The 19,578-nt window shown below is 41.5% G+C and overlaps 1 protein-coding gene across 1 annotated transcript in view; it reads left to right on the forward strand.

Moving 5' to 3' along the window:
- Window positions 1-7,563: 7,563 nt before the first annotated feature.
- Window positions 7,564-19,578, forward strand: part of MRPS31 (mitochondrial ribosomal protein S31) — a 29,260-nt gene continuing 17,245 nt past the window's right edge. The window contains exons 1-4 of the mRNA XM_061170889.1: window positions 7,564-7,829; window positions 10,015-10,299; window positions 15,497-15,655; window positions 16,408-16,548. Of these exons, the coding sequence (XP_061026872.1) occupies window positions 7,705-7,829; window positions 10,015-10,299; window positions 15,497-15,655; window positions 16,408-16,548 (710 nt within the window). The 5' untranslated portion in view covers window positions 7,564-7,704. The remainder of the gene's footprint in view (window positions 7,830-10,014; window positions 10,300-15,496; window positions 15,656-16,407; window positions 16,549-19,578) is intronic.

Consider the following 19,578-nt stretch of genomic DNA (forward strand, 5'->3'; position numbering starts at 1 on the left):
GAGTATGAAAAGGCGTGGGGATGGGGCAACCGGGGAACTTTCAGACACTTCAGAACATGGCCCGAGGACAGTTTTGCCTGGAAACATCTCTGTCATCTCCAGAGATCACTTGCTAAGCGCTGTTTCACCATAATTCTCTGTCTTCTGCTGGGCAATACACGTTAACATATGATCCTGGTCTTTGATAAACTTAAAAGTCCAAAGCAATTTTATATATAAATATACTGAGAATGAGTCATTTTACACAGAGAGGGAAAAGGCAAGCATCTAGACGTCTAATTTGAAGGGCACAAAACCACTTCCTTTTCCATCTCATCTTTCATAAACGCTGCCACGGCCTGTCTCAAAGACCCCTCCCCCCTTACCTTGTCCTTGGCTTTGAGCACTGAAGACCTCGTGAAAAGACTCACGTCATCTGGGATGCTCCTCCACCTGGGCCCCCCAGGAGCCTGTGCCTGTGTCACTTTGCACTGTTGCCTTCTGTGTCTTGTCACACCACCTGCTAACCTACCTGCGACCCCGCCCAGATCAGCAGCCCCTTGAAGCAGGAATGAATTCTTACTCATTTCTGTATTCCAAGGAGACTAAAACCTTATTTTCACATAACAAGAACTACATGTTTATGCTGATCCCATATATCTCTATTTATTTTATATAGGTACACATATACATTCATCTATTTTAGGCTGTGTTTGATACTCTAGTTTGCCCCGGTTTATAAACTAGATTAGCTGGGAATATATGTATATACAGGGAGAAGATAAAAATTTCCCACTGTGGAAGGTGTGGAGACACTCTTACTCCACCTCTGAAAAAAGAAGACAAATACTCCATCTAATGCTCTGCCCCACACAGCCATGGCCCACCCAGACCAGGAAACCTCGGGACAGGCTTCACCCCAGCTGAGCCGTCCAGCCTCATCCTCTACCTCCTTCTGTGCCTTTAGCTGGTACACTGCCTTTGAAAGATGCCCGTAATAATTTAACACTTTTGCGAGTGGGGTCACAAGTATATTGAAATGGTTGGCTAAAACTGCTGGATAAGTGGGTTTATTCTGCAGGCTTATTTCACAAAGAACAAACCTCAGTGCCTCTGGCGACCTGGCTAGTTGGATTTTCAAATATTTCAAATTCTTGGACTCCTTGTTACATGATGTCATCATCTGCTGTGACACACAATTACCCTGCATCGGATCATCCTGATGTTATTCAGAAATTTGAGAGACATAGAGAACGGACTTGTGGTTTTCAAGGGGGAGGTAGGGATGAGGGAGGGATGGATTGGGAGTTTGGGATTAGTAGATGTAAACTGTATACAGGATGGATAAACAACAAGGTCCTACTGTATAGCACAGGAAACTATATTCAATATCCTGTGATAAACCATAATGGAAAAGAATACGAAAAAGAATGTATATAAACCTATAACTGAAGCACTTTGCTGTACAGCAGAAATTAACACAACGTTGTAAATCAACTATATTTCAATAAAATAAATTTTTTAAAAAAGAAAATTAAGTGAGGTAACAGATATAAATTGTTTAGTGCTCAATATGGCAGTTAATCTTGTTATTATCATTAATTACTACACTGCAGATATATATGGCACCTCCCAATTTTGTTGGAAAAGTTTTACTTTTTTGTACTCTTTTACATAGAAGCATTGAAAATTGATTTAAAGTTGATTTTAGGGAAAAAGGATTATTTTGCACATCAAATAAAGTACACTGATTCTATGAAATGGAAATATTAAATCATAAATCCTGGATATTCAACAATGTCTACCTATATATAAAATAGGTAAACAACAAAGTCCTACTTTATAGCATAGGGAACTATATTCAATATCTTGTAATAAACCATAACGGAAAAAAAACAATGTCTACCAACCCTGAAAATAAAATAGAAAACTGTATAGCTAAAAATAAATATATTGGTATCAATGTGAACTAGTATATAATAGACAACAAAGCAACATATTTATTGGAAAGTGAAGTCACATATACAGGCGATGCTAGTGATTGAAAAGCAATTCGTAATGTAAATTAAATTTGATTGCATATGAAGTATATGCAGACAGAGCAAATCTAATGTAAAGTAGAATAAGACAAGCAGCAAACATTTTGATGGATGCATGAGCAAGTAGTCACAGTACCTGTAAAACTCATCTGTGCTGTGACATTCGTGTTCCACTCTCCTGGCACTGCGGAGAAGTGGCTTCTCTATTTGTCCTATTGTGGTCCACTAGCATGAGCAGATTGGCAGCAAATGTCAGATTAGCAGGATATTTCTAACTTTTCCTGTATCTTTCTAGGTGTGTTATTCATTTAGATATTTCCCAGATGTATTATTTACTCAGATGTAGGGTGTTTCGTAGAATTAGCATAGTAATTTTTGTTTAAAACTTTTTTTTTTTGGCCGTGCTTTGCGGCTTGTGGGATCTTATTTCCCCTACCAGGGATCGAACCCGGGCCCCCTGCAGTGGAAGTGTGGAGACCACTGGACCACTGGACCACCAGGGAAGTCCCTAGCATAGTAATTAAATAATGTAGGAAATGAATCTGGGATAGATTAGATAGTATGGGAAGGAAGTTCATGAAGATGAAGTGAAATTGCTTGTACCATTAAGCTAAACTGCTATTTTAATATCTTTGTTGCTCTTTTGTAACATTGTATAACTTCGCCTGTTTTCAATATTTCTATATAATTATTAATACTATGCATAACAGTTTTACAGTTTAGTGAACCACCAGTTATTGAATCCCACTTCTAACCCATTAGCTAACAAATTTCAAATGATCATTTATTCATGGAGTGCTTTGGAATTAGAGTAGTATATATCATTTGAGTGGAGTGTGTGTGTGTGTGTGTGTGTGTGTGTGTGTGTGTGTGTGTTACATGGCAATAAATATAACTATCACACTGGACTCTAGGTGGCTATCAGCACAGGCTTCAACCATTGTATTCTGGCAGCTGGCCCAACCCTTTCCCTTTGTATCTGGTGACACCCGAGGGCAGGTCTAATTCTCAGAGCTGGTCCTTCCTGTCTGCCCATCCTGCTGCAGAGAGCCAAGAATGCCTATCTATGTGTCAGGATATGACCCCTCCTAAACTCTCAGGCTCGCCTCACCCAAGGATGTACTATAATCAGAACATTTGAAAAACTCTTCTCAATATCTAATGCTACATGCACATATTGCTTTACAACACAATTGATGCAATATCAATATTCCTTTTACTTAGATTTCCGCCTTTGAATCATAGATTCCAGAGGTCTGCCGCACCATGAACTGACTGGAATCAATATTCTCCTGATTTTAAAAAATTCTTTCATTTCATTTTCTTTAGCACCTGCATGTAGAAATATATTACAGTTCTTAAAAACAACAGCAATATATTCTCCCTGGACTATCTGATAAGGGTTGACTGATGAAAGTTCACTGTTAGGTCCAGGAGCAGTAATTGCTGAAGAAAGTTGGCTTTGGTGCTCGCCACGTGTGCCCCATTTGAAATCTTATAAAGGACAGTGTTTACTAGCCTTCTCGATAATTTAGCATCAACCAAAATTGTTTTCTGCAGGAGCTTTGGAGTTGGCGAACACATCTATGTGCTGGGAGGGTGCAAAATTTTATATAAATCGAAATATGAACTTCTTAAAAGACCATCAAGATGGTTGGAAATGGAAAAAAAGAACCCCGGCAGAACACACTGATAAAGTGAATGGGCTTAATTAAAAGTTTGCCAAGATGTGGTGGTAGCCCTCCTTCTCCTCTTTCACCTCCACCTCTACTTCCACCTCCTTCTTCTCCTTCGTCTTCTTTCTCTTCTTCCCTCTTCCTTTACTCCTTGTTCCTCTTCTTTTTAAATATTGTTTTCATTATGAAACATAACATGTGACCAGGAGAGTCCATGAAGCTGAAATTATGGTTTAAATAATTACTATAAACACAAATCCATGCAGTCATCACCAGCTCAAGAAAAAGACAGTTACCCGCTCTCCTGTGTGTCCCACCCCACTTATAACCTCTCTAACTCCCCAATTCTTTTCCTTTTCCTTTAGAATTTTACCACTATGTGTGCATATCTGAACAGTATTATTTGATCTTACCTGTTTTTGACTTTTATGTAAGTGTAATCATACTATAGGAATTTTAGTGGCTTGCTTTTTTTCATTTACTGTAATGATTTATGTTACTGTGTATAATTGCAGTTTACTTATTCTCATTGCTATATAATACTCTATTGTGTATACCACATTTTATTTATCCATTCTACTGTTGGTGGACTTTTGGGTTGTTTCCAGTTTTGGCTATTAAGAACAATGCTGCTAAGAACATTTAAAAAAAGAAAAAAGATGTGATGGTAGCAAGTCTCCAAAGATGGTCCCAATGAGCCACTCCTCCTGGAATTTGTTTTTTTTTTAAGATTTATTTATTATTTATTTATTTATGGCTGCGTCAAGTCTTAGTTGCGGCATGTGCAATCTTCTTTGAGGCGCGTGGGATCTTCGTTGCAGTGCGCAGGCTTCTCTCTAGTTGTGGTGTGCAGGTTTTCTCTTCTCTAGTTGTGGCGCGCGGGGTCCAGAGCACGTGGGCTCTGTAGCTTGCGGCACGTGGGCTCTAGGTGAGGTGCACGAGCTCAGTACTTGTGGCCCCACGGCATGTGGGATCTTAGTTCACTGACCAGGGATCAAACCCAAGTCCCCTGCATTGTAAGGCAGATTCTTTACCACTGGACCACCAGGGAAGTCCCTACTCCTGGAATCTGAAGGGAAATGTAGTTCCCTCCCTTAGAATCTGGGCTGGCCCTGTGACTCATTTTTTTACCAATAGAATGTCATAGAAGTGATGTTATGTGACTTCCAATGCTAGGTCATAAAAAGCTGTGCAGCTTTAGCCTGCGTCTGTGGAACCCTCACGGCAGGGCAAGCCAGCTTCCATGTAAGAAATTCAAATACCCTAAGGTGCCATGCTGTGAGGAAGCCCAAGCTAGCCATGTAGAGAGGTGTAGGGAAGGAAAAGGATCTCTTTTCCATTTACCCATTGTAGGTTCATTGGCTGGGTCTCTGTAAATTAGACTGACAAAAGAGAGGTTAACAAGAGAAAAACAAATAGAAGTTTATTAACACAAGCATCATGCATACACATGGGAGCACTCAGAGATGAGTAACTCAAATGAGTGGTTATAACTCAGGGTTATAGAGCATCTTAACAAAAAAGCAGTACATTTTTAGAGACGGATGAAACCAAAGCGAAAGTCTTTGAGTTTATAGGGCAGCAGATTGTGAGAAGGCAAATATATGGGGGGAACTAACAGAAGTTAGAGGTTAGTGAGTAAAGTTGGTTATGTGGATTCCTTTAGTGTCATCTCTGGGCTGACAAGCGTCTAGAGTTGTTTTCAGTGATTAATTTTTGTTCTTCCTGGTAGAGGAGGGTGGGGACATCTTTACAAATTTATGTCCTGCTTTTGGGCAAACAGAGGGAAGGCAGAGAGGTTTTTTTGTGTTTGCTTCTTCTCAAATGCTTACAGCTCAAAATAATCTTTATACCAAAGAGGGATATCTTGGGCTGGCATATTCTGCTATCTCTCAGAGACCATGTGGAAAGAGAGAGAGAGAGAGAAAGAGAGAGAGAGAGTTGCCCAGCCAGCCCGTTTCTTCCAGCCATTCCAGCTAAGCTATCAGATATGTGAATGAAAAAGCCATGTTGGACATCCAGTCCAGACTAGCTGCTATCTGACTGCAACCACATGAGAGACACCAAGCAGGAACCACCCAGCTGAGCCCAGTCAACCAGAGAGCCATGAGAGATAATAAATTGTTGTTTTAAGCCATTTAATTAAGTTTTGGGGGTGGTCTGTTATGTAGCAATCGATAACTGGGACATAGAATGATTTTGTTTTTTTCATTTTCGTGGCAGGCTTATGGAGTCAGTTAGTGTAGAATTTCATGAGACATTTAGGACAAAGTCACTGATGTATGTCAGGACCTATTTCAGTTGATTTGCTGCCCCTTGCCCAAGGCACATTGCTCTAAAAAGTGCACTTCAAGGGGGCACTGGGAAGAAAATGGTGAATCAACGCCAGAAAAGAAGGAGGACGAAAAACATTTTCTTTTAGGCTATGCTTTTGTCACTTTCATAAATGATTGGTCTGGACAATTGCACAAGTTACAGTTTTTCAAAGGACAGATCTATTCTTATTTTTCTCAGAATGTATTGAAGTTCTCTTGTGGTTTAATTTGTGGCCAGTTAGAGCTACTCTATTAATTATCCTTATTGTGGTAATCATTTCATGATGTATGCAAGTCAAATCATTATGCTGCACACCTTAAACTTACACAGTGCTGGTTGTCAATTATATCTCAACAAAACTGGAGGAAAAACAAACACCCCCCCACCCCCAAATAGAGTGCATTTCTTGTAGGCAGAAAAAAAAGAAAAAAAAGAAAAAAAAGAAAAAAAAAAGGAAAGCATCCTTGAGTGTACTGTGTTTAGCATTGTCACAAAAGTTCTGCCAGGGCTAGTGAATCTTAGCAAGATCTGTTCAACGTAAGCTGTGTTTTCAGCATCACAAAAAATTCCCCTCCAGGGCTTCTCTGGTAGCGCAGTGGTTAAGAATCCACCTGCCAAGGCAGGGGACACGGGTTTGAGCCCTGGTTCTGGGAAGATCCCACATGCCGTGGAGCAACTAAGCCCGTGCACCACAACTACTGAGCCTGCGCTCTAGAGCCCGTGAGCCACAGTTACTGAAGCCCGTGCTCTGCAACAAGAGAAGCCACCTCAATGAGAAGCCCCAGCAGGGCAACACCCGCTCACCACAACTAGAGAAAGCCCACGCGCAGCAATGAAGACCCAACGCAGCCAAAAATAAATAAATAAAATAAATAAATTTATTTAAAAAAATTCTCCACCAATCTTGATTCTTTTTTGAAGCGGCAGGGAAAATGGTGATGCTAATATTCAGCCGACAGTATGGAATTCTAAGCTAGAGGTTGCCATGTGACCTACTAGCCGGCATTTTTCACCCGGGTGTGTACGCTCATGCCCTTCCAGATCTGAGAATCCCTCATCTCTTCTGGGTCACTGTTCACTGCCTTCATACGGGGCAGGAGAAAGCCAGGTCTTTCTCTTGCATTTTTTTTTTTTTTAATCTCTAAGGCCATTTTAGATCAATGAAACGTATGTCTCATGTTTTGACTCTCCGTCAAAAACAGAGACTGAAAAGAAATACTAATTTATCGGACAGCATGTCCCATGTTAATTTTGTTTTTTAACCTCCTTGGTGGCCATGGATCATTTTGAGAATATGATGAACGCTGTGGATCCTCTCCCCCTAACGCCACACAGTAGGGTCTGTTCTGCGCCTCATCTTACTGGCCCCATCAGCAATATTTTGCACAGTTGATCGCTCCCTCCACTCTCAGCTCTCCGGTCAGGGCCCCTTCCCCAGCGCCACCCCCTTGCTGACCTCAGTTGACTCCACCTCTGGGATGGGGCCAGAATCGCCGAGGCGGGGAGGAGTCGCCTGGAGACAGCGGGCTCGGCCGCGGGCGAACCCGGAACACAATTAGCAGCCCCTGTTGCCCGCCGGCACACGAAGCGAGAGGAGCGCGTCGGGCTGGGGAACGGAAGCGGGAGCGGGGGGGCGTGTTTGTCAGAGGACGCGTCGTCGCCCCTGTGTGCCCATTTCTGTTTGTTTCTCCGCGATGTTTCCGAGGGTCTCGGCTCTCCTCCCTCTTCGCCCCCTTTCCCGCCTCCCTTTGTGCTCCGGAGGCCCAGAGGTATCGGCGGCCGCCGTCGTGCTACTCGCTTCTCCGCATGGAACGGTCAGGTACCGCGTTGCAGCGCTGTTGGCCCCGCAGGTCTTCAGGCAACCCCTGTCCCCGCTCCTGCACATTCAGTGCTCTTTCTCCGGCTTCCTGGGGTCCGTGTTATGATCCGCGGGATCTTAGAAGCCGTCGCTTTAAATCTGAGCAAAGGGAAATCCCAGAAAGATAAAATGACTTGCCCAAGGTCATGGTGACAGGCCTGGTCCGCTGCCCTGTGCTCTTTCTACGACATACCGTGCCTCATCTCTCTTGCCACTTCTCCCCTCATTTTACCCAGGTTCCAGAAAGCGAAGTTGTTTTGTTTTATGGTTTTGTTTTTTGGTTTTTTTTGCCTCCGAAGACTGTGATGGTTTCATTTTTACCTTCATTATTGAAAACGCTTACCGTGTGCCAGCCCTGGGGTTAAGCCCCGAGTAACACAGTCCTGCCATCGCCGAGCTTAGAGTTCCACCACATAGGCAATTCAAGTATAGTGGAGTAATCGCTGAGATAGTGTAGGTAGCGCAGAGTGCCACAGAATTCATTGAACTGGTAATTGCTGGGTGAGCAAATCGAGACGCCTAACCATTGCAGGAGAGGTTCAGAGTATCCTTTCTGGAAAAGAAGTCTGATAAAATCTAAAGGGGGCCCAAGGGTTGGAGCTAGCCAGGCAAGAAAAAGATTTGCAGCATACTTGGTGTTGGTATGTATTTTCTGAGAACTCTCATGATTATGAAAACTTAATTCTCCTGCATATATATTCCATGCAGATCAGTTGAGGGCCCTTTTGGTTAAGTACAGCCCTGAAGCAGGTTAGGAGCAGTGGGGATGGGAAGAAGTAGCTGGATGGAAAAGAATTCACAGGTGAAATTGCTAGAATGTGATATATGATGAGGTAAGGGTAGGGCAGTCAGAGCAAAGATTTCAGCTGGCTGCTTGGGAGGATTAGGGTACCATTAATGTTAACAGAAGAAAGAGGAGCAGCTTTGAGAAGGCTTTTAAAATATGTCATAGTTTTTAGAATACAAAAATACCTATATGGTAAGAGGCCCCTTCAGTACAGAAGAGTGAAAAATGGAAAGTCAGTCTGAGAGGCAAGCTCTTGAATGTGGCTTTGGATGTGCTGCATTTGAAGTGCTGATGAGATGCTGTCAGTGGAAACAAGCCCAGGTGGGAGGTTAGGGCTAGAGTTTTATTATTTTAGTGTTATGGAGTTACTTCCTTATACATGATTTTCCTGGTATAAATATAGGTTACTTTCTGTAGTACTAGAGCGGTCTTGGAAGGAAACATTGAAGTACGGGTTATATGTGAGATTCATTCTCCTGATTGCCACCTTTCTGTTATAATACCTTTAGTATTAATTTAACTTTCACATGTAAAATAATAGAGCATTTTCCTAAATTCAGTGGTACCACATATTGAATATTACAATGTGTCCGTGTACTGATTTTTTTAAAATAAATTTATTTATTTATTTATGGTTGCGTTATTTATGGCTTTGTTGCTACACGCAGGCTTTCTCTGGTTGCGGCGAGCTGGGGCTACTTTTCGTTGCGGTGCACAGATTTCTCATTGCCGTGGCTTCTCTTGTTGTGGAGCACAGGCTCTAGGTGCACGGGCTTCAGTAGTTGTGGCTCACGGGCTCAGTAGTTGTGGCACACAGGCTCTAGAGCGCAGGCTCAGTAGTTGTGGTGCACGAGCTTAGTTGCTCTGCGGCATGTGGGATCTTCCTGGACCAGGGCTCGAACCCATGTCCCCTGCATTGGCAGGCGGATTCTTAACCACTGCGCCACCAGGGAAGTCCCTTGCTCCTTGCCCAGCCACTTCAAGGACCAGGTGGTCAGTATCTCAGCACACCTGTAACTCATTTGTGCTCACCAGCGGGTCTTAGGCCTTAGTGAGCTCTGAGCTACATGACCTTGGCTAAGTTACTCCTCTGGTTTCCAGTTTCCTTATCTGCAAAATGGGGATAATACCTACCTTTTGGAGTTGATGTGGGTATGAGAAAATGTACATAAAATGTTGCATAAGACTAGGCACATAGTATATGTTCAATAAATGTTAAATTGCTGTCCTTACAGTTGCTGATAACAGTAATAAGCAAAAGGGAAGGATTTAATTGAAAAAATTTTAAACACATAGAAGCAGCGTTTTGAGCCCTGTATTATTTTGCAATGGTTTTTTGTTTTCCTTTAATCTTTTCAGGACAAAAAATAATATCCAAAGATATTTTGGCACTAACAGCGTGACCTATAGCAAGAAAGATGAGCAGTCTGTTCCGACCCGTGAGATTTCCAAGGAGACAGAGAGCCAACACAGTGTAAAGGAGAGCACGAAAAAAGACTTGGTAAATATTCTTAAGGGAATGAAAGTTGAATTAAGCACAGTAAATGTACAAACAACAAAGCCACCCAACAGAAGACAACTTAAAAGTTTGGAGGCTTCAATTGTCAGACCTCAGAATGCTCCAGAAGATGCCCCCCAAAAGAGGTAAATTGAATTGCAATTTGAATGTTTTTCTTTGAAAGTAATTTTTGAAACTCCAGTCTTTTTCTTTTAGAAAAAAAAATTTTTTAATTAGAGTACATTGGAGATACAGAGTTAATGAAGACTAAATATTAGTTTGTAAACACAGAGACTAATAATTAAATGAGAAATACTGTTATTGTTCTATATTTAAATAAGTGGATATCTGTATGGAGTCTAGAGAGAGGGAAAGAGTAGTGATCTAATTGAGAATTCCACATTCTCTTACATATTCATCACTTATTAACTGCATTTAATTGCTTCTTTAAGCTGTTAATTAACAAATTATTTACATCCTGATTTGAAGGTTGCTTTGTGTCTCTGAAGGACTTCATTATTTGAAATTTCATTAAAAAAATTCCACCTAGGATAGAATTTTGTCATGTTAATTACAGCTGTTTTATATTACTTCCTTTGACCAGTAATTATCAGGGCTCTCAGCTTATGTGGTTTCCTCTAAGTATTGTAATTACTTGTGCTTGTCAAGAGTATAATATTTTACTGATTCTAAGTGCAATCAGTGATATTTTAGCATTGTGTTGTAGTTTAAATGGCAGTATTTTGTTTTAGTGATATATAAATAATGATTACACCAGTGACATCGTCAATTCAAGTAATAAGAAATGTGGCTTTAAGATCCCCATCTCTGACTTCTCTTTGCAGAGTAAACAGATAGTATAGGTTTCTATTCCCAGAATGACTTAACATTTTAACAGAACTGCTTGGTTTCTACATTGTATCATATTGTATCTAAACTACCAGTGGAAAGCATAATTGGGTGGTAGAGAGTAAGCTAATTCAAACAGGAAATGCCCATGTTAAGTACCTTCTCCTTTTTAGAAACAATATAAAACAAATAAAAAATATATACACACATAATTAGGTAATACTCCGACACACATTTATAATTACTTATGAAGAGTGAGGGTTTTTCCCCAGCTTCTAGACCTGTTTATGATTCATTTCACTTTTTATTATAATTATACAATTTAATTAACTATTAATGAAATGGTTAAAATGAGTTGATTGCTTTGCAAAGACTCAGTGAAGGTAATTTTAAAAGTTGCTTTCCAATTAGGTATGAATGAGACAAGCATAAAAGTCCAGGAAAATTCTGCACTCAGACTGCTTTGTAAGCATTTTAAATTCTTGCTCCATGTTTCCACTTTAAAGAAACCAAAACTGGCAATATTGGAGGATGTACTATGGGTGTAGTATACATATAAGAGATGTATCAATACCTTGGAACTTCTGTCAGTGGTCCTGTGTTCAAAGAAGAGGCTTTGATCCTATATCAAAAGATTGGTGAATGAGATACATTTATTTTGAGTTTTTAAAAATGTATCTTTTAATGATTCCCACCCCCCTCCAGTCTGCTTTTTTTTTTTTTTAAGGAATCCCAGATGCAGAGAATTTGGTTAGTCATCGTCTTTGATTCATGATGTACTGTCATCATTGCCCCGCGCATGGCCCGCTTTTAGCTCATTTATTTGTATTATATGTCAAACACCCTCCCCCATGTTGATACAGTTACCATGGATGCATAACAATTGCCCCCAAACTCAGCAGCATAAAACAGCCTTTTTTCATGCTCACGGATTCTGTGGGTCAGCAGTTTGGACGGAGTACAGTAGAGAAGGCTCACCTCTGCTCCGTGATGTCTGGGGCCTCAGCTGGAAGACTTGGAAGTTTGGGAGCTGGAATCATCTGTGGGTTTGGTCACTCAGGTCTGACAGTTGATGCTGGCTGTTAGCTGACACCTTAGCCAGGACTGTTACAGAACCACCTATATGTGGCCTGGGCTTCCTCACTGCATGGTGGCTGGGTTCCAAGGGTGAGTGTCCCAAGAGAAAACGAGCCCCTAGGAATTTGTATCGTTTTATGACCTAGCCTTGGAGTCAGACTGGACACCGCCACTCTCCTTCCTGTTCCATATTGATTTTTGAAGGGTTCTTGCTTTTTAATCACAGCAACTGCTGGAGAACCATCTTCACAAAGATACGGTGGCATTGAAAGGAATGCAGTAGTCTAATGTTAAAACTGTGAACTACCTTGAGTTAGTAGTTCACACAGTCACTGACAGACGTGGCTGATATTTCCCTATGGTACTCCAGGGTGCCTTAGGGCACAGTTTGGGAACCAGGGTCCTGGTCTACATTGAGCTCCCCATGAGAGGCCCTGGGACCACACCTTTAAGTTTCCTAGAATTCTTGTTGTCTGAAGGGCACTCTAAGGCACCATCTTAAATCTTTCTAAGATCTTAACAGAGGGTTTTACAGTCATGCCCATGGCTTTATCTTTAGACCATTTTCCCAATGCTGCCCTGGATTTGATCTCTGCACAGAAGCCATTTCTAAATTTTAGCATCATTTGCTATCTGGAGGGGCTAAGAATGAGAAATGTTCTATTTTTGATCCCAGCAAGTCTTGGCTCCTTTATGTGGGACAGTTCTTTCTTCTCTCTCCTCTCACATTTTACCATCGGCCACTAAGAAGGCAGGAGGCACCTTCAGTATTCTGTCTGGAAGGCTCCTTGCTAGGTCGTCCAATTCATTGAGCATCGCTCTCATTTGCCATATTACTTCAAGCAATAATGTCGCTAAACAAAGGCCCCCTTTCCTCCAGCTTCCAGTAACGTTGATTTTCCTACAGCCCTCACTCTCAGCTTCCTTGAGCGTTTCCAGGCTCTGACAGTCTCTTTGAGGCCCTAAGCTTTCTCTAATACTTGCCTCAGGATCTCTCCGGTTTCCCCCCTCTGCCAGTACCCAAAACTCTCCCATACATTTTAGGTTTTTTTGTTTTTGTGTTATTACAGCAGCACCCAAGCTCCAGGCACCAAAATCTGTTCCAGTTGTCTATCGCTGCATAACAAACCATTCCAAGGCTTAGTGGCAGCATCTCTCTGCAGTTTGGGCAAAGAGCTGCAGATAGTTGTGTCTGCTCCACTCAGCATCAGCAAGGGCAGCTTCAAAGCTGGCATCTGGAATTCTCTGAAAGCTTGCCCACGTACAGTACATTCCAGTGCTTGATGCTTGCTATTGGCTGAGACCATATTTGGGGCTCTTGGCCAGAACACTTACCCAGGGCCTCTCCAAGTGGCCTGGGCTTCTTTACAACCTGAGAGCTGGGGTCCATGGACACACATCTCAAGAGAGATCCCAACAAAAGTCATGTCACATTATGTGGCCTAACCTCACAGGTCACAGGGCATCATTTCTTTCTCATTCTGTTCATTGAAGCAGTCATGAAGTCTCCCCTGGTTTCAGGGGGAGGAGAAATTGCCTCTCTAGATGGGCTTGTAGCAAGGTTTTGGAAGAGCTTGTGGGACCAGAAACACTGCTGTCTGTTTTATGAAAAGATCTGCCACAGCCGTTAACCTGATTACTGTAGTTGTCAGCTGTATCGAAGGCAACATCATCATGATAAAATTGACCCCCTGAATAACTCATTGCATCTGGATTGGGCGAACTGTAGGTACGTTACGGTTCAGCGTACTTAGGGCTTCCTTGAGTGCAGTTACTCTTGTAACTGCCTGTCCCTTGTAGGGACCACAGATACTCTGCCTGTGGCCTTGTTACAAGAGATACTGGTTCCTGTGGGGCACTAAGCTCCTGCACCTGCGCGATGTGGGTCTCCTATCCTAACTCCTGGATGGCTGTGTGACGTGTCACCCACGAGTGCTGCAGGGACTCCCCGAGAGGGACACCTGAGGCTGCCCTGCCAGCCTGCTGTGGTTCTGCCCTTTACCTTTCTGAGTAGTCCGGGCCAGGCATGTCAGTGGTAGTCTTGTGAGTCTGCATGTATTGTGAAACCTTACAAGACCCCTGGTGGGTGCAGTGATAACCATAGTTTCTAGCTCCTCCTTTAAGTAACATTCTCTTAACCAAGCAACTACCTGCTCTGATTTCAGCTACCTATTCATTAAGGTCCCCTTTCCTCCAGCTTCCAGTAACATTGATTTTCCTACAGCCCTCACTCTCAGCTTCCTTGAGCGTTTCCAGGCTCTGACAGTCTCTTTGAGGCCCAGCTTCAGGGATGTGGGAACTTTGATTTGCATGTTAGACATCATTTCCTAAGATAGAAAGCCAGGTATAGTAAAACAGTAATTTGGATCCCACTCATTGAGATGGCAATTTTCAGTGATGTAAAAAACTTTTTATATCTGGCATATTTTTCTCCTAACTTACCCTAATTTACTGAAGAACAGCTTTTTTTTTTTTTTTTTTAGCTTATGGAAAATTTAAAACATAAAGTAAACAAAATCGTATGATGAAGTTTTGATAATTATCAAATCTTGCCATTCTTGTCATCTATACCTTCACCCACTTTCCATCTCCCACTTGATGATTTTATGGGGTTTTTTTCCAGGTAAAATTTACATACATTAAAGTGTACAAATCTTAGCTGTAGGATTTTGGCAAATTGATGTGCCCATGTAACCCACACGCTTTCCAAGATGCAGAGCATTTCCCATCTTCACCTTCCCCATCAGTAACCTTCTGTCCTGAGGCAGCCACTGTTCTGATTTTTTTCACCTTAGTTTGGCCTCCTCTAGAACTTGATGTAAGTGGAATCATACCGTATATACTTTTCTTAATCCAGCTTCTTTCATTCAGTCTCACACGTGTTGTGGAGTGCGCGGCGTACTGTTCCGTTGCATGGATATGTCACTGTTTATCTGTTCTGATGGTAGACCTTTGGGTTGTTTCCAATTTGAGGATATTACGATCAAAGCTTGTATAAACAGGTTTAACCACTTCTATATTTGCTTGCAGTCTGTATCGTTTTTGAAGTAAAATGGCATCTAACTTAAAAATCCACTAATTTATCACTTTCGAGGCTGACCCCTCTCCCTCACTCCTCCACCTTCATCTATTGCTCTGAGTTAGTATCGTGCTTCACTAACGATCCATTAACTTTCACTTTCAACATGGTAACGTTTATATAAAACCGATACCTAATATTTAAGAATTCTTTTTTTAAAAAAGCTTTTAGTGAAGTATAGTTGATTTACAGTGCTGTGTTAAGAATTCTTGATTTTGTCAGAAATTGAATTGAATGGTACTTTTTGAAGGACAAAAAGTTTTCTCCCAAGAAATCATTTTACTTTCCACTGAAGTAACGCCTCTTTTCTCTCATTTGTCTTCCACGTTCTCTTTCAGAAGTGAGTCCCTGAGCCCGGAGTTGGTGGCGGCGGCCTCCGCGGTTGCAGACTGTCTCCCTTTGGACAAGCAGGTGACCAAGTCGGACCTGCTCAGGCAGCTCCAGCAGCACGAGGAAGGCTCGAGGGCACAGAAGGATGGAGCGAGACCTAAAATTAGGTTGGTGCATCAAATAGCTATGTCAGTGATGCTGACCTGACAAAACAGGCTGGCTTCATGTGAGTGCTGAGTTATATCACATAATATATTCATTTATATATAAAATATGCCTCATAAGTATTAGCAGTTTGATTTCTTTTAAAACTTGTGTGTTAAGTAAGATTTCAGTTTTAAAAGACCAATTGAATGATTAAACTTCTTTTGAGAAGTTACGTAATTTCTTTCTTGTCCCTGAAAAAGAAGTGGTAAATTCAGTAATGTTATTTAAAATAAAGAAATAAATAATAGAATAAGACAATTTCTCTGAGAAGTTTTGTTTTTAGTTAAATAATATGCTGGTTTTATGCACGATATGATCGCGCACTTTATTTGTGTTTGAACAAATGCAAGGCAATAAATAAATATGGCTAAGTCTCAACTTTAATATAGGTTTTTAATCTAGGTGCTAGGTATACAGATATTGATATCCACTTGTGTGGAAGTTTGACAGTTTTTCATGAGGGACACTTTTAATTATGTTTTAAATGAACATTTTTGAAGAATATCTTTAAAAGAGAGAAAGCCACATCAATCTTAGTGGTCTGTGGTGTTAATAGGCAACATATAATTTTTTATTTAAACATGACTTTTTGTTCAGTATTAGTGCATAGAAGTGAAATAAGAATTAAGTGATATGAATCTCATGTTTAAGAAAGTTTATTACTCTTCTGTAGCTAAAATTTCTAACACACTTGACCTTTTTCTTATTTCAGTTTCACTGACATCATATCAGATATGAAAGTTGCCAGATCTGCCACAGCGAGAGTTAGCACAAGACCAGTGCATCAGATTCAGTTTGATGAAGGGACTGATGATTTTGTTGGCCAAGAGAAGCCTGCTGATCTGAGAAGAAGGTATGCAGGCTCTGCAGTTTGTTTGGTTTTGTTTGTTGAACTGTAGATTTACTTTGTTGCTGTGCATATTGTTGCTGTTGGGTGTCTGAGCATCACGGATGCATTTATATCTGTCTCCTTACTCTCCACGTCCCATTTCCTAGAGAGGGAAAGAGGTACTGGGTTTAGCAGCCCTACATTTTTCTATATCGTAAATCAGAATGGTCCCTGCCTCACATTTACCCACGGTGAATAAAGGTCTCCTGATTTAGAATAAGTGGAGCTGACTGAATTCTGAACAAATGAATGTTTTGCGAGAAACACTTTTTTTCATTCTGATGTGTGCCTAACAGTGTATATTCATGTACTCTCTCTATCTCTCTATATAATCATCTCTCTTCATACCTTAGAGAAATAACCCACCATCAAAAAAAGAAAGATCCATTATAATACCTTAAAGTAGTACATTATTTGTGGCAATCTGAATTTGGTAATTTGCAGTTCTTAAAGATGCTAAGCCATGCCTTACATAGTTTTTTGGTTATTTTTTAATACATTTATTTATTTTATTTATTTATTTTTGGCTGCGTTGGGTCTTTGTTCTGCACGTGGGCTTTCTCTAGTTGTGGTGAGCGGGGGCTACTCTTCGTTGCGGTGCGCGGGCTTCAGTAGTTGTGGCACACGGGCTCAGTAGTTGTGGCTCGCGGGCTCTAGATCGCAGGCTCAGTAGTTGTGGCGCACGGGCTCAGTTGCTCCGTGGCATGTGGGATCTTCCCTGACCAGGGCTCGAACCCGTGTCCCCCGCATTGGCAGGCGGATTCTTAACCACCGCGCCACCAGGGAGTCCTAGGCAGCTTTTTAATGCAGTCATTATATGCACATAAACCCCCTCCCTACTTTTTCAGCTTCTTCCTCACCACCTTCTAATTTTTGATGACAGCTCGAATCATTAAAAATCAATCTATAATATAGCATTCTGATGTAGTTGCATGGCATCATTTCAAAGAAGACTGATTTAAAGAAGACTAAAGTTAAATATTTTGGGGCAATATTTTTTGGTTTGCTTTTTTAACAAATTTAATGCCTTTTCTATCTTATTTATTTATTTATTTTTGGCTGCGTTGGGTCTTCATTGCTGCGCATGAGCTTTCTCTAGTTGTGGCGAGCGGGGGCTACTCTTTGTTGTGGTGCGCGAGCTTCTCATTGCGGTGGCTTCTCTTATTGCAGAGCACAGGCTCTAGGCGCACAGGCTTCAGTAGTTGTGGCACGTGGGCTCAGTAGTTGTGGCTTGTGGGCTGTAGAGCGCAGGTTCAGTAGTTGTGGTGCACGGGCTTAGTTGCTCCGCGGCATGTAGGATCTTCCTGGGCCAGGGCTCGAACTGGTGTCCCCTGCATTGGCAGGCTGATTCTTAACCACTGCGCCACCAGGGAAGTCCCAGGGCAATATTTAATAAGTTAAACTCCAAGTACACATTCTACTTTATTCAATGTCATAGAAATAAATATCACTTTAAATTAGTAATTCAAATAATCTTCCGAAGTCACTATAACCCCTCAACTTCCTTTGTTAACTGCTGACCATCTTTTCCAATCTTCCTGTACAAATTAATAATCTAACACCCAGGAGGAGCTAACTCAGGTTCCTGAGATTATACGTAGAGCAAAACCCACGGAATACACAACACACAGAAAACATTCTGTAAGCACATCCTGCTATGACGTTCAGTTAGTGTTTGTCAGACCATGCTAAATATTTGGTTCCCCCGCCCAACTATCACTTTATAGGCTTGAAGGAGAGAAAGAACAGAAACTTTATGTAAATACAGACAGCTTTCTATTATAAAATAACTATGGGGCTTCCCTGGTGGCACAGTGGTTAAGAATCCACCTGCCAATGCAGGGGACATGGGTTCGAGCCCTGGTCCGGGAAGATCCCACATGCCATGGAGCAGCTAAGCCCGTGAGCTACAACTACTGAGCCCGTGTGCCACAACTACTGAAGCCCGTGCACCTAGAGCCTGTGCTCTGTAACAAAGAGAAACCACCGTAATGAGAAGCCCGCGCACCGCAAGGAAGAGTAGCCCCCCCCCCGCCGCAGCTAGAGAAAGCCTGCATGCAGCAACGAAGACCCAACGCAGCTAAAAATAAATAAATTAATTAATAAATTAATTAATTAAAAAAAAAAGCTGCCTAAAGGACTCTAGAATAAGGGGAAGCTATGGTGAGACACCAAGTTGTTCACCTGCTCTGACTTGGGACAGCCTGAGACATTCCAGGCCTGGACTGATTCTGTCAGTTGGAGATGGAGAGGTGTGAGTCGTAAGCACTGGCTTTGGAGTCGCGCTGGCCTGCACTGTGCGTCTGACTAAACTTTCATAGCCCCATCAGTCTGCTTCCCTATCTGTGAAATGCTGGAAGTGAAGCCTGCTTAAATGGCTTTTCTGAGGGATAGAAATGTGTGCACGATATATAGTAGATGCACAGCGAATGTTCTTTCCCTTCCCTTCTCTTTAGTACATTCCTCTTATAAAATTCCATACTTTGGTGAATCATTCCCTCTTGACTGTACTTTAATCCATCATCCTGTTTACCTGACATGTCGTTGAGGGAATGCCGGGTGGGGAGAAGAGGGCAAGGGACTGAGGGTAGTTCTGTAGCCTTTGTTTACAAATACTTGGGGACCTGCTAGAGGAAAACTGTGTGACTTGAGATCACCTTATCTAATTTTAATGCGGTATTTTCATTTTTTTCAGTTAGTTTAATTTAGTAGAAAAAAGTAATTTGATCCAGAAAAGAATTCAAAATTATTTTAAAAACAAACCCTCTAGTTTATAAACTAGTGTTTAGTATGCCAGTAAATTTATTCAAGTAAGAATGTGAATTGATACGTAAAACAGTTGATTAAAACATACAAGGAAAAGTTACCTGTTAACTCTCTGACATTAATTTCAAGTTAATTAAATAGCTATGTAAAGAAAGTTAAACATTATTTTAAAATTACAGAATGATCGCTTTGTAAGTGGGAATGTTTTGATTTTTCTGTGCAATCTTT

Source organism: Eubalaena glacialis, chromosome 16 (genome assembly GCF_028564815.1).
Source record: "Eubalaena glacialis isolate mEubGla1 chromosome 16, mEubGla1.1.hap2.+ XY, whole genome shotgun sequence".
NCBI classification, from domain to species: Eukaryota; Metazoa; Chordata; class Mammalia; order Artiodactyla; family Balaenidae; genus Eubalaena; species Eubalaena glacialis.